This window comes from Siphateles boraxobius, unplaced genomic scaffold (genome assembly GCF_051911475.1).
Source record: "Siphateles boraxobius isolate OS27281-9 unplaced genomic scaffold, OSU_SipBor_1 20, whole genome shotgun sequence".
NCBI lineage: Eukaryota > Metazoa > Chordata > Actinopteri > Cypriniformes > Leuciscidae > Siphateles > Siphateles boraxobius.
This window is the reverse complement of record NW_027508811.1, coordinates 3,125,302-3,141,051: the sequence shown is the minus strand read 5'-3', so window position 1 is coordinate 3,141,051 and position 15,750 is coordinate 3,125,302. Positions and strand designations below refer to the sequence as shown.

The window sequence follows — 15,750 nt, the reverse complement described above, 5'->3', positions numbered from 1 at the left end:
TCTGAATACGATAAAGCGTTGTGGAGACATAGCCTTGTCTTTTTTCACAGTCATTCAAAGACAGTTAAATTAATCAACTTGAATTCAATAACCTTTTGCCAGCTTGGTTTGAAGATGATCAGGTTCAATATTGGTGAAAATGGAACAAAACTTCTAGAACGAGTTTGAAAAAGCTAAATTCAAAATGACTTTTCATGACGGAAAATTACGTCATAGGGTGCAATTGAATCGCCATGAGCTCCCTTGCAATTTCGTCTCTAGCCCTTACGGTTCAAAAATTATTAGCATAAACATGGACTCAAATTTGGACAGGTAATGGCGCTAGAGGGATTGAGTTAGAGACTCCAAATTTGCTATGGTGACAGTTCAGACTTGTTATGTGTACCCGATTTCACAACTTTCCCACAAGCGGTTCTATAGGTTGCCATAGACTCAAGAGCGGAAGAAGAAGCAAAATAATAATAAGAACGCCAACGGTTACAATAAATGACTACGCACCTTTGGTGCTTGGCCGCTAACTAATAATTAATTATTAAAACTTTAGATGCTAAATGTTCCACTAATTGGAGGCACAATGGAACAAACTCAAGCTGAACTGTAGCATACATGACATGGGGAGAATATTTTATTTCTTTGTTAATGAAAGCTCCTGGAATGTTTCATATTCCCGATTTAACCTGTGATTTCACCCAAAAGTCCTTCATCTCTCTGAATCATGTCCCTGTTGTGGAGGAAGAGAAACAACACTCACGCTGTTACAGACACGCAGTGTGAACGTGCTCAACCATGGCTGACTGTCTTTATCGTATTTCAGAGTCAGTGGGCTTCTAACCAGCAGGATGACTTGATTTATTCATTCAAAACACTACTGAGAGAGACCAGATGGATTCTGGACAAAGAAACTAGTTTTGTGAAGGGAACTTTTGTGAACGCTGAGGTGCAGCTCAGACTCTAAAGCTGTGCAGAGCAGATTTAGATTTTTATGACCCGAGACACAAGAAAACAACCTTGTCTCCAGCTGAACATATAAAAAGGAAAAAGCTAAAAAAATCTGCAGTCTGCTGTTTCAGCCAGGAAGGTACATACAGTACACACAAACAAAAACAAAGTCTAAAGAACAGTATGTCCCCATATAACTGAGGGTGTGCAACACACTTAGCATGTTTGGTTCGATTAAAACAAACCTGGTGCGTTTGCTCTGTAGTGCAGTTCATTTGAATAAGTGTAAACGCTGATCCGAACCCTGGTGCGCACCAAACAAGTGGACCGAGACCACTGACAAGATGGGTCTCGGTCCGCTTCCAAACAAACTTGTGCAGTTCAGTTCAGAACAGGCATCAGAACCATGTCTCATCTCAGCAGACTTTCGTTTGTGTGTGTGACCGAGGGATTCCTGCCACTGTTTTGACACCATTACATATTTTTACGAACTCTTCACGAGTTCTCAGCTGGTCAAAATACCATCATATGCAGGCTACGCACATACAACGAGAGCATTTAGACCAGGACACAGTACTGTTTTGTAAGTTCGGTAAGTTCTGTCAAGAAATACATAATAAAAGCCGACCAATCAGGTTGTGAATTTATCCCTATGTGGTTGCACTTTATTATACAGTACGTGCAAGTTCAATGTACTTACTGTGTCCTTACCAAGAAAGTACTGAGTATTATAAGGTAACTACATGGGATAAGATTAGGTTTAGGGGTAGGTTCAGGACCTAATTATTACCCAGTTATTGTAATTACAACAATAAGTATAAAGTACAGTATGTACAAGGGAAACTGGACTGTAAAATAAAGGGCTTCCCCCTATGCCTTTAGGTTCGGTATCTTTAGATTCTGTGTTAAAATGCCAATGTGAATGCTAAGCGGACCAGGCCTAAATGTTTATTTTTTAGTCCCAAATAGTTTAATACCATAGCGAACCGACGGTTGAAGGGACACTTCAGTCAAAAATTTAAATTCATTATTTAGCCTCCCTCTATCACAATGTTGCGTTCTCCGTTTCATTTTCCAGGACTTTGAGGGGCAAAACGACTAAAACATTGACTAAAACATCAACTAAAACATTGAAAACTTTTTATGTGTTATGGCCGTTAATTAACACGACGACACGTTTTGGGGGCCTGAAAATGCAAACTTTTGAAAACAGGTTTCCGCATGATCAAATTTGTTAAAACTGTGACGTCATGCGCATGCGTATTACGTGTTCAGTCTATAGGAGCGTAGTGTTTCAAAGTGACATTGCCAACTTCTAGCCTGGCATGAATAATACAGTGTTTTTAGGTGTTTTCGCAGATCAGTTTTAACGGGGATCATTTTGATAACATTTTCATCTTTATGCAAAAAAGAAAAAGGAAAAACTTTTCTGTTTTTAGGACATCGTTGTCGTGTAAACGTCCCCTTAGTTTGTTATTCGTGAAGACTAAAAATGTACTGTTTAATGTTATTTTTGTGTATTATTTTTCTTTATTCATTTTCATCATAATTTCATAATGTATTTAATGAGTCAGAGTATGTTGTACATGTGAGAAATACGATCAGAGATATGGGATGAGTTATAGATTTTGCTTAGAGGTATGTGTGCAATGCAACGTTCACTGAGCAAAGATGTTCCGATGATACTTCAAATGTGTACAGTTGGCATGTTCTTTACAAGGAAAGGAATGTTTCAACTGATGCAAATGAACCACAAATGTATACACCGAGGGATAGTTTCTTAATGTGGAAAGTGGATTGTACTGTGTGTAAGCATTAGGTATACATTCCATTTTTAAACATAAGCAACATGTTTTGCTAGCTTATAAGGAAGTTGTAAGTCCCAGAGTGGTGTATATAAGCTCAATTCTTACTGTATTGACTGAAACATAAAGGCATGAGCGGGTGAGAGGAAGGAGAAACAGAGGCATGATGGGGTGAGAGAATAGAGAAATGGGGAGAAGAGAAATCTGGAATGAAGACCACCTCTCATGTAGCCTTATTTTTCTATGCCTGTTTCTCTCGTGTAGCTTCCGTGATTCAACAATGGGGAAAAGCATGATTTACAAATCTACAATTCGTCATTTCCTGTGTTTGCCTTCTGTTGCCATTCATTGTTTCATTGATGAACTCACATCTGTTTCTATTTTGATAATTAGTTCTCTGTTCTCTATCTTTATAATGCCCTCAGTTTGTTAAGTTCATTGTCTGGTGTTGTCTGTGCTCTAGCACAATGTTGCGTTGCCTTCACTTGTTTGGATTAGTCTATGTTGTTGGATTATTCTCTTTTGTTTCATTTAATAAAGTTACGCAGCATTTGAGATCGTCTTTGTGTACCTTGTCTTCATCCTAGGTCAATCTGTGACACCCATGTTATTCTAAACTTGTTTGATTTTTTTTTCTTCCATTAAAACACAAAAGAAGAATGCCATTCTGTGCTCCATACAATTTTTTTTTTTAAATAATTAAAATCACAATTCCTAGTCATTGTAAGTAAAATGTAATACCTTTTATGCAAGGAAAAAAAGTTATTCACCACAGTGTAGCTGTTGTTAACTAAATCTAAAGTATTAAATTTAAATTTATTTGAAATAAAGCTGAAATAAAATGTTATTAAAATGTTTACTAAATGGAAATTGAACGAGTTAAAGTAGTACTAAAATTACTAAAAGAAAAAAAAAAATCAAAGCTGTATAGAAGTATTAAAAATACTGAAATATTACAAATAAAAATGACAAAAGCACATAACTAAATTACTAAAAACTAAACTAAAATAGCTCATTCAAAATATTAATAAATAATATGATAGTATATAAATAATACTAAATTAACACTGATTTTACTTTAGCTCTCAAAAATCATTTGCAGTTGAGCATGAATGGCAAACAAGAACCCAAGTTTTTTTTTTCTTTCTTTTTTTTTTTTTTACATCATGGACAACAATACAACCTGTCTTCACAGTTCAAATCTACACGTTTGAATGAGATTTTAGAGCTAAGGTGGTTGAGTAAACAACAATAACACTACAACAATAATCATTCATTAAATATCTCAGTTGGTTCTGAAAACATTTACACAATTTAATGGAGATGGAGACCAAAATGTAGAGCAAAGAGAGACCTCTCTGCATGAATCTTCTATTTATCAGATTTACTCCTGAGACCCTCACATGCAATCTTAAATAGTTGAGATCTCAACTAATTTAATTCCATTTAAAATTGTAAAATATTTTAATATGAGCTCAAATTCTTGCTAATTATTTCTGTCAACGGTTGTTTCATTTGTGTCTTTATTTCTCTAAAGGAATGTTACCAGTAACTTCAGACCCATGAAAATTTTCATCTGGGCAGCTGTTCTGCTTTGGTAGAGATACAAACACAAGCAGAACACATCTCACGGTGAACAAAATAAAATGTGTACAAGGGTAAGATGTTTGACTAGAAAGGCAGAATAAGGCAGGTGGTCTGTGAACTCCTGTGCTTGTGAATATGAATGAGATGTGTGTGTTGGCTCAGTAAACACATATTTGAACAGAATCCTGATGACTTGTGTTGGATCCCAGTGACAGACGCGTCTCCCTGCTGAGTCATGGGGCACAGCAGAGTTCAAATGAGTGTATTGCTGTGTGTCTGAACGTCAGGCTCCTTTTCCTCTCGGCTGAAAAGGACAGGTGTAACGGTTATCAGCTGGAGTGCCCTTGAGAGCCAGCTGAGGGCACTCCACATCAGACTATCATTGTTCACTCACAACTACATTTCCCATAATTCACTGCCTGGACTCATCTCTGATTATCACATTCACCTGTGCCTCATTATATTGTTTAGTTCACCCCATATAAGCCTGGTTCACCTCATCATTCCCTGTGAAGTCTTGTACGTTATCCCACTGCATTTCTGAGCGTTTCCCTTGTTTTCTTTGTTCCTGGTTTTTGATCTCTGCCCGTGTCCTGGTTTTCCCATTCCTGCCTCACCCTCTGGATTTGTCTGTTTGTTTGGATTGCCTGCCTGTGTATGACCGTTGCCTGGATTCTGATTACGATTTGGATTAACTTTAATAAACTGCATTTGGATCCTCAAGCTTCTTGTCTCTGAGCAGTTCGTAACAGAAGACTTCACCAACATGGATCCAGCAGTTTGTCTCTTCCACCTTCGCCAAGGTAACCGTTCCATTGAGGATTTTATCAATGAGTTTTGTGAGCTTAGCCATGGGGTGAACTTTAAAGATTCTGTCTTAAAGGACATTTTTCGCCATGGACTTAATGAGCTTCTTAACTACCTCATGCCTGACAATACCCCTCACTACACTCTAGCTCAATATCTTGACATTGCCATTCGGTTAAGCTCTGCCCTTCACAACATGCCAGAACTTCCAGCCATCTCCACCACGCCTACCATCAAACCAGCCACCGGATCGGTATATGGACGTCCTGGACTGATTTCCAGCATAGCCGATTCCCTGCTGATATCAGCGCGTGCTGCAGGGAAGGCCATAGTCCAGCCAGAGACCGTCCAGCCAGAGACCGTCCAGCCAGAGACCGTCCAGCCAGAGACCGTCCAGCCAGAGACCGTCCAGCCAGAGACCGTCCAGCCAGAGACCGTCCAGCCAGAGACCGTCCAGCCAGAGACCGTCCTGCCAGAGCTTCACGTCAACCACGTCAAGCCAGAGCCGAGGCCCTCTTCGCCGCTGGTCCTGCCCAGCTCAAGGCCCTCTTCGCCGCTGGTCCTGGCCAACGCTCAGTCTTCTTCGCCGCTGGTCCTGCCCAGCGCTCAGTCCTCTTCGCCGCTGGCCCCGTCCAGCCCAAAAACCTCGCCGCTGGCCCCGTCCAGCACAGAGCCCTCGCCGCTGGCCCCGTCCAGCACAGAGCCCTCGCCGCTGGCCCCGTCCAGCACAGAGACTGTTCAAGTAACGTCTGCCGATCCAGAGACTGTTCAAGTCACGTCTGCCGATCCAGAGACTGTTCAAGTCACGTCTGCCGATCCAGAGACTGTTCAAGTCACGTCTGCCGATCCAGAGACTGTTCAAGTCACGTCTGCCGATCCAGAGACTGTTCAAGTCACGTCTGCCGATCCAGAGACTGTTCAAGTCACGTCTGCCGATCCAGAGACTGTTCAAGTCACGTCTGCCGATCCAGAGACTGTTCAAGTCACGTCTGCCGATCCAGAGACTGTTCAAGTCACGTCTGCCGATCCAGAGACTGTTCAAGTCACGTCTGCCGATCCAGAGACTGTTCAAGTCACGTCTGCCGATCCAGAGACCGTTCAAGTCACGTCTGCCGATCCAGAGACCGTTCAAGTCACGTCTGCCGATCCAGAGACCGTTCAAGTCACGTCTGCCGATCCAGAGACCGTTCAAGTCACGTCTGCCGATCCAGAGACCGTTCAAGTCACGTCTGCCGATCCAGAGACCGTTCAAGTCACGTCTGCCGATCCAGAGACCGTTCAAGTCACGTCTGCCGATCCAGAGACCGTTCAAGTCACGTCTGCCGATCCAGAGACCGTTCAAGTCACGTCTGCCGAACCAGAGACCGTTCAAGTCACGTCTGCCGAACCAGAGACCGTTCACATCACTTCCCCCGAGCCAGTGTCTACGGACAAGATGGCCGAACCAGAGACTGTTCACATCACTTCTGCTGATCCAGAAACTGTTCACATCACTACCTCCGAGCCAGTGTCTACGGACAAGATGGCCGCTTCCGAACCAGTGTCTACGGACAAGATGGCCGCCTCCGAGCCAGAGTCTGTTCCTGTTCCGGAGCCAGTGTGTGTGTTATCTGTTCCGGAGCCAGTGTGGGTGTTGTCTGTTCCGGAGCCCCCAGTGTGTGTGTTGTCTGTTCCCGAGCCAGAGCCAGTGTGTGTGTTGTCTGTTCCTGAGCCAGTGTCTGTTCCCGAGCCGGGTTCTGTTCCTGTGCCGTGGCCGCCCGAGGGCTCTTCACCGCCCTGGCCGCCCGAACTGCCTGCTCCACCCTGGTCGTCTGCACAGCCTGCTCCACCCTGGTCGCCTGCACATCCTGCTCCACCCTGGCCTTCCGTCCTGCCGCAGTCTCCAGGCCCTCTTCCGCTCCACGGGCCTGGCCCTCCATCCCACCCCCGGGTCCGCCTCCGCTCCACCTCCCTCCTGGAGAATTTTAGGAGCATCTGGAAGCTGCTCCTTTGAGGGGGGGCTATGTAACGGTTATCAGCTGGAGTGCCCTTGAGAGCCAGCTGAGGGCACTCCACATCAGACTATCATTGTTCACTCACAACTACATTTCCCATAATTCACTGCCTGGACTCATCTCTGATTATCACATTCACCTGTGCCTCATTATATTGTTTAGTTCACCCCATATAAGCCTGGTTCACCTCATCATTCCCTGTGAAGTCTTGTACGTTATCCCACTGCATTTCTGAGCGTTTCCCTTGTTTTCTTTGTTCCTGGTTTTTGATCTCTGCCCGTGTCCTGGTTTTCCCATTCCTGCCTCACCCTCTGGATTTGTCTGTTTGTTTGGATTGCCTGCCTGTGTATGACCGTTGCCTGGATTCTGATTACGATTTGGATTAACTTTAATAAACTGCATTTGGATCCTCAAGCTTCTTGTCTCTGAGCAGTTCGTAACAACAGGTGCTTCCTGTAGAACAGCTGTTTACAAACGTAAATAATTTCCTTTTTCTCCTTCACTTTTTGCATTTTTGCCATAATTTTAGAGACTAGAGATATGTCTCTAAATGTCACCACCACAGGGGTGGTGATGGCGCAGTGGATAAGACACATGCCTTTGGTTTGAGAGACCCGGGTTCGAATCCAGTGTGATACACCAATGTGTCCCTGAGCAAGACACTTAACCCCTAGTTGCTTCAGAGGCGTGCGACCTCTAACATATAGCAATTGTAAGTCGCTTTGGATAAAAGCGTCAGCTAAATGAGTAAATGTAAATATGTCATGATATCCAATTTATTTCCCTGATATATACTATAATATATATAAAACTGGATTCATTTTTCAATGGTCATTTTGTGTTCCGTTCCGAGAGAAAACGTCCTGAGGGGAAACTTTTTGTTTTGTTTTGTATACATTGTACTACATTGTATTCCTGTCAAATTATTGCTGTACAAGTAGGAAAAGTTCTGTAGTCTCGTTAGCTGATCGACGCACCTGCGCCAAAATGAAAGATTCACCTCCCGCAAAATGAATGTGCGGACCAGGGTTAAAACATGACGTGACATGGCTAAAAGTTGCCACGCTCGTCATTAACTGTAATGGGAGCGCTGTTGATCTAGTACGGAAGCGTCGCAGCTGTGGTCGCGTTATGCATTTGACTTAATGACAGATGAATGTCTGACAGATGAGATGACACAGGGTAAAACTTTTTTTGATGTAACATTAATATATGTTATATATTAAATTCCTAATATTAATATATGCCTCTCCTTGAACTGCCACCTTAACGTGGTGGAGGGGTTTGAGTACCTGAATGACCCTAGGAGCTATGTTGTCCGGGGCTATATGCCCCTGGTAGGGTCTCCCAAGGCAAACAGGCCCTAGGCGACGGGTCATACTAAGAGCGGTTCATAAACCCTTATGAGTAAAATTAAATCAAGGACCGTGACGCCGCCCTGTATGGCGCAGCCGGGGCCCTACCCTGGGGCGAGGTTGGGGCTCGTATGAGAGCGCCTGGTGGCCGGGCCTCCCCCCACCGGGTCTGGCGGGGCTCAGCCCGAAGGAGCGACATGGGGCCGCCTTCCCGTGGGGTCACCACCAACAGGAGGAACCGTAAGGGGCCGGTGCTGAGAGGATCGGGCGGCAGTCGAAGGCGGGGGCCTCAACAACCCGATCCCTGGACACGAAAACTAGCTCTAGGGACGTGGAACGTCACCTCGCTGGCGGGGAAGGAGCCTGAGATTGTGCGTGAGGTTGAGAGGTTCCAACTAGAGATAGTCGGGATCACTTATACGCACGGCTTGGGCTCTGGAACCACATTCCTTGAGAGAGGATGGACTCTTCACCACTCTGGCGTTGCCCATGGTGAGAGGCAACGGGCTGGTGTGGGTTTGTTTATAGCCCCCCAGCTCAGCCGCCATGTGTCGGAGTTTACCCCGGTGAACGAGAGAGTCGTTTCCCTGTGCCTACAGGTCGAGGATAGGTCTCTCACTGTCGTGTGTCTCTAAGGGGCAAACGGTAGTGCAGAGTACCCGGCCTTCTTGGGGTCTCTGGGAGGGGTGCTGGAAAGTGCCCCGACTGGGGACTCCGTCGTTCTACTGGGGGACTTCAACACCCACGTTGGCAACGACAGTGACACCTGAGGGGAGTGATCGGGAGGAACGCCCCCCCTGACCTGAACTCGAGCAGTGTTCAGTTATTGGACTTCTGTGCTGGTTAGAGTTTGTCCATAACAAATACCATGTTCAAGCATAAGGGTGTCCATCAGTGCACGTGGTACCAGGACACCCTAGGCCGTAGGTCGATGATCGACTTTTTGGTCGTTTCATCTGACCTGCGGCCGTATGTCTTGGACACTCGGGGGAAGAGAGGGGCGGAGCTGTCAACTGATCACCACCTGGTGGTAAGTTGGATCCGATGGCGGGGGAGGAAGCTGGACAGGCTCGGCAGACCCAAGCGTACTGTAAGGTTCTGCTGGGAATGTTTGGCCGAGTCTCCTGTCAGAGAGATCTTCAACTCCCACCTCCGGCGGAGCCTCGACCGGATTCCGAGGGAGGCTGGAGATATTGAGTCCGAGTGGACCATGTTCTCCACCTCCATTGTTGAAGCGGCTGCTCGGAGCTGTGGCCGTACGGTCTCCGGTGCCTGTCAAGGTGGCAATCCCCGAACCCGGTGGTGGACACCGGAAGTAAAGGATGCCGTCAAGCTGAAGAAGGAGTCCTATCGGGCCTGGTTTGCTTGTGGGACTCCTGAGGCAGCTGACGGTTACCGGCAGGCCAAGCGGACTGCAGCCCGGGTGGTTGTGGAGGCAAAAACTTGGCCTGGGAAGAGTTCGGTGAGGCCATGGAGAAGGGCTATCGGCCTTGAAGAGATTCTGAAAACTGTCCGGCGCCTCAGGAGAGGGAAGCAGTGCCCTACCAACGCTGTTTACAGTGGAGGTGGGCAGCTGTTGACCTCAACTTGTTGTTGGACGGTGGAAGGAATACTTCGAGGATCTCCTCAATCCCGTCATCACGTCTTCCATTGAGGAAGCAGAGGCTGAGGGCTCAGAGGTGGACTCATCCATCACCCTAGCTGAAGTCACAGATGTTGTTAAGAAACTCCTCGGTGGCAAGGCCCCGGGGGTGGATGAGATCCGCCCTGAGTACCTCAAGACTCTGGATGTTGTGGAGCTGTCTTGGCTGACACGCCTCTGCAGCATCGCGTGGCGGTCGGGGACAGTGCCTCTGGGATGACAGACCGGGGTGGTGGTCCCTCTTTTTAAGAAGGGGGACTGGAGGGTGTGTTCCAACTACAGGGGGATCACACTTCTCAGCCTCCCTGGGAAAGTCTATGCCAGGGTACTGGAGAGGAGAATACGGCCGATAGTGGAACCTCGGATTCAGGAGGAACAGTGCGGTTTTCGTCCAGGCCGTGGAACACTGGACCAGCTCTATACCCTCTACTGGGTGCTGGAGGGTTCATGGGAGTTTGCCCAACCAATCCACATGTGCTTTGTGGATTTGGAGAAGGCATTCGACTGTGTCCCTCGCGGCGGCCTGTGGAGGGTGCTCCGGGAGTATTTGCTAAGGGCTGTCCGGTCCCTGTATGACGGAAGCAGGAGCTTGGTTAGCATTGCCGGCAGTAAGTCAGACGTCTTCCCGGTGCATGTTGGACTCCGGCAGGGCTGCCCTTTGTCGCCGGTTCTGTTCATAATTTTTATGGACAGAATTTCTAGGAGCAGCCAGGGGCTGGAGGGTGTCAAGTTTGGGGACCACACGATTTCATCTCTGCTCTTTGTGGATGATGTTGTCGTGTTGGCCCCTTCAGACCAGGACCTTCAGCATGCCCTGGGACTGTTTGCAGCCGAGATTGAAGCGGCTGGGATGAGAATCAGCACCTCCAAATCCGAGGCTATGGTCCTCAGTCAGAAAAGGGTGGCTTGCTCACTTCAGGTTGGTGGAGAGTTCCTGCCTAAAGTGGAGGAGTTTAAGTTTCTTGGGGTTTTGTTCACGAGTGAGGGAAGGATGAAACGGGAGATTGACAGACGGATTGGTGCAGCTTCTGCAGTAATGCGGTCAATGTACCGGTCTGTCGTGGTGAAGAAGGAGCTGAGCCGCAAGGCGAAGCTCTTGATTTACCGGTCAATCTACGTTCCTACTCTCACCTATGGTCATGAGCTTTGGGTCATGACCAGAGCTTTTCTCCGCAGGGTGGCTGGGCGATCCCTTAGAGATAGGGTGAGAAGCTCGGTCACTCGGGAGGAGCTCAGTGTGGAGCCGCTGCTCCTCCACATCGAGAGGGGTCAGCTGAGGTGGCTCGGGCATCTGTTCCGGATGCCTCCTGGACGCCTTCCTGAGAAGTGTGCCGGGCACGTCCCACTGGGAGGAGACCACGGGGAAGACCTAGGACACGCTGGAGGGACTATGTCTCCCGGCTGGCCTGGGAACGCCTCGGTGTCCCCCCGGGACAGCTGGAGGAAGTGTCTAGGGAGAGGGAAGTCTGGGCATCTCTGCTTCGACTGCTGCCCCCGAGACCCGGCCCCGGATAAGCGGAAGAAGATGGATGGATGGATGGATGGATGGATGAATGGATGGACATTAACCCTCTGAGGTTGACTAATTCGCGGGCGCGATAGTCTGGCTTTTTTTCTTATCAGTGCAAAAGAAACTCAAAATACTCTGTTGATTTTGATCTTACATATTAAGTGATGTACATCATTAGATCCTGATAAGTGTCTATTTTTTTGTGGATACTCACAATAAAAACAAAGTTTTGTGCTTTTCGCCAAATAAAGAAAAACAAACATGATGCGCGTTCTGCCTTCTCTCTGTCAGTTAAATCCATTCTGAAACGCGTCTGAAAATGAAATATACTTGTCTTACAGGCACAAGTGTTTTTCCATAATGAAGCCTGAACTCTCTTCTTTTAAATGAATTAATTTATATAAAAAAAACAAATATTCTCAGTTTATGTAATCTGTATGAAAAGAGAGAGATGTCAGTCTTTTTCTTTACAGCTCATTATACCTGATTGCGCGTTAATGTGCCTAGCCCACGGAGAGCGCGCGGTATTCAAACGCAAATGATCTAAGGCAAGCCATTCAAACATGCGAACGCCCACCAGCTGAATTATAAAACACATCGTTTTTAGAAAGTATCTTACTACAGCTGTGTACACAGCGTATCCCTACGCTGTGAGCAATAATACTATCTAATAACTCTGGAAAATGTACCAGAAGTGCTGGTAGTTTCATTTCGAGGCGCAACGGATCCAGCTGATGTAGTAAGTCATTTATTCTTAAGTGCTTTGTTCTAATCGCGATATTGAATAGTGTCTGACTGTAAACCGCAAAAAGACTGTTTAAATATGAATTGCGTGTCTGTGTGTAGGCTAAATGATGAATGAACAGCACAGGCGCGTTTGTTTACTACAGTTATACAGCGCGTGTCTGTGCCGTTCATTCACTCTCGCACCTACATTAGAAAACGTTATATTTACATGAACACAACCAAACTATATTCCTATAGCCTACTAAGATAAGTAAAAATAGACTGAAATATGTTGAAATAAAATGTCTGTATAAGCAACAAACTGCAAATTCACATGTATATGTTAATATATCATACACAATACCTGTATGTTACAGACTAAATATGAATGTTTAGACAAGATTTTGTGATTAGTTTTGGATAGATTATAAAGTTTTGACTATAAAAAAAGACTACTGTCACATTAAATAGGTACGCTTTTGTTCACCAATTTCTGCTCAGTTAAATATACTATAGTATGACGTTTTGTCAAAAATAAATAGGTATATTGAATTATCAACTAAGATATTATTACAGTGTTTGTTCCAATATTCAAACTAATGAATCCTTACCTTTTTTGATACGTATGATAAAATGTATACTTTTTACAAAGAAATACACTTGAAATATTGTTAAAATTGTAATTGTTGTTGTAATTGTAACCTATTTGTAATTGGTTAATAGATAATTTCTTTTGTCCTTGCATTCTTTGGGATCCTGTGACACACCTGTGTGAAAGGCTAATTAATATGCAGCTCATTATGTATGTGGCACATTATCCGGCCTTTGTCTTCTCAGGTGTGAAAACGCCTCTACGCATATTGCCTTTCCAAACAAAAGGTGTCTTATAAAATTTAAATCAATGTATTGTTTTGTGTGAATGATTAGGCAGGATGATTTTCAGATCATTTTGAAGCAAAAATTCTAGGCAACAACACTCATTAGTCAAAAGTCTTGTGGACACATATTTAGTATGTGTTTTGTTGCCTTATTTCAGACACTTTAAGTTTTAGTTTTTTCAATAACCACGCATAAACAATATTCTCTAAAAAATACAAACATGTACATACATGTTGCTCACATATTACGGTAGCCCCGTTTGTGCTATATAGAGTGAATTTCGACTCTGCCAGTAACATGTTTATAAATAACTGAAAAAAGCACAAATGTCAGAGCATGTCAGAACACCGAAAGGACACCAAAAACCCCTTAGACCTCAGAGGGTTAATATATTGTCATTTAATGAACTGGAAAAGCCTACTGATACCAGTTTTCTTCCCACAAATTCCCATTGGCTGCTTTTGCTGCTCCTGTCACGTCCTAAAACATTTACCAAATGAGTATTTTATGATTGTAAAATGCTGACTTACCATTGAATAAAAAAATACTTAAGCCTATAATAACTGAGCGTGTCCTATATATATATATATATATATATATATATATATATATATATATATATATATATATAGGACACGCTCAGTTATTATAGGCTTAAGTATTTCTTTATTCAATGGTAAGTCAGCATATATATATATATATATATATATATATATATATATATATATATATATATATATATATATATATATATATGTATATATGTGTTCTGTCCAATATTAACCCAGCACTTTTTTTAGAGTGATTTAATACTTTTGTCCAGCAAATATTAGTTAAATTGACCAAAAGTGACAGTAAAGACTTTTATGATGTTACAAAAGATTTCCATTTCAATAGAAATGAAATCCTGAAGCACAAAACTTTTAAACCATTGTTTTCAACATTGATAATAAAGACAAATGTTTCTTGAGCACCAAATCAGCATATTAGAATGATTTCTGAAGGACCATGTGACACTGAAAACTGAAGTAATGATATGAAAATTCCGCTTTCTCCCCAGAGGAATAAATAACTTTTAAAATATATTAAAATTGAAAACAGTTCTTATTAACAATATTAGTTTTTACTCTATTTTTGATCAAATGAATGCAGGCTAAGGAAGCATAAAAGACTTAAAAAAATGAAAAAAATTTACCGACCCTAATAATAGTAACATCTGGATGGAATAATCGATTAGGCTCTAGGCCTCAGCAAAGCTTTTACCCTTTTTAACTTTTTATTTTAAATCACAGACCTGGCGCTGACAGGCAAGATGTTACACCTAAATGGGTGTTAAAATCTTGGTGTCCTCCCCCACCACACAAAAGAAACTAAACAGATCAGCTTGATTCTCCTCATCCAACATCAAAAACATTCCGATGAGGAAAAGATTGACGCCCCATCACTAGGCACCAAAAGCCTGTGTGGCCCAGCGAATCCCGCACACTTACATACACATAGACATTCTCTACACTCTATCCAAAATCAAGCTGTTCCAAAATGTATATGATATATGTATGTGTGTCCTATGTACAATAGCCTAGCACTCTTTAGTTGTGTTAGTGAAACTCCAAAGGCTTCTATCCAGATGTGAAGATGTATCACTCTTTTAATGTCTTCCAATCCTATCTTGCTTGGTATCAAAATAATCGTCTTTGTCTGAATCTCCTTATTTTACATGCATCCAGAACTCTGTTCAGCTACATCTTTAGAAGTGTTCTTAAAGGGGATGTCTTATGTTATTTCATGCATTCTGACTTATTTACACTGTTAAAGAGTTTTAAAGAGATTCTTTTAACACTTTACAATAAGGTTCATTAGTTAACATTAGTTAATGTATTAACTAACATGAACTAACAATGAGCAATACATTCGTTACTGTATTTGTTAATCTTTGTTAACGTTAGTTAATTAAAATACATCTGTTCATTGTTTGTTCATGTTAGTTCACAGTGCATTAACTAATGTTATTAGATTTTTAAATTAGCAATGTCACATGAACACCACAGTCAGAGCACACAGGACAAGGCTCTGACTTCTTTTTCCAAATGTTGGAAACAAACTAGCAGACTTTTTGTTAAAGGTGCCAGGAGTGGCTGTGTGTTTGGCTTACTTGAAAAGCTCTTGTCTGGAGATTGCTCTGTTGGTGAGAGGGTCTATGGCGTACACCTGCAGGTCTGATTTGGAGTAGTCTTCAAGTTCATAACCTTCTCCATGCCGCCGTGGGCCGATCGATTCCACTATCACTTTAGCACCAGGGATCTGATCTTGCACATAGCGCTCCAAAATACTGAAACAATATGTTATATGAAATGACTTTATCTTCCTCAAATGTTAAAATGCAAAACCCACCAACTTAATTTCTTATACCTGTACTTTACAGGTTATCTTAATAAGCCAAATGCATAACTTAAAAAAAAAAAAAAAAAAAAAAAAGTTTGTATGTCTCACTATCACCACTGATTTG

General features: G+C 43.5%; 1 protein-coding gene across 1 annotated transcript in view; it reads right to left on the bottom strand.

Moving 5' to 3' along the window:
• Positions 1 to 15,750, bottom strand: part of pcdh15a (protocadherin-related 15a) — a 365,233-nt gene that overhangs the window by 33,633 nt on the left and 315,850 nt on the right. Inside the window, exon 30 of the mRNA XM_077236392.1 lies at positions 15,397 to 15,573. Coding sequence (XP_077092507.1) covers positions 15,397 to 15,573 — 177 coding nt within the window. The remainder of the gene's footprint in view (positions 1 to 15,396; positions 15,574 to 15,750) is intronic.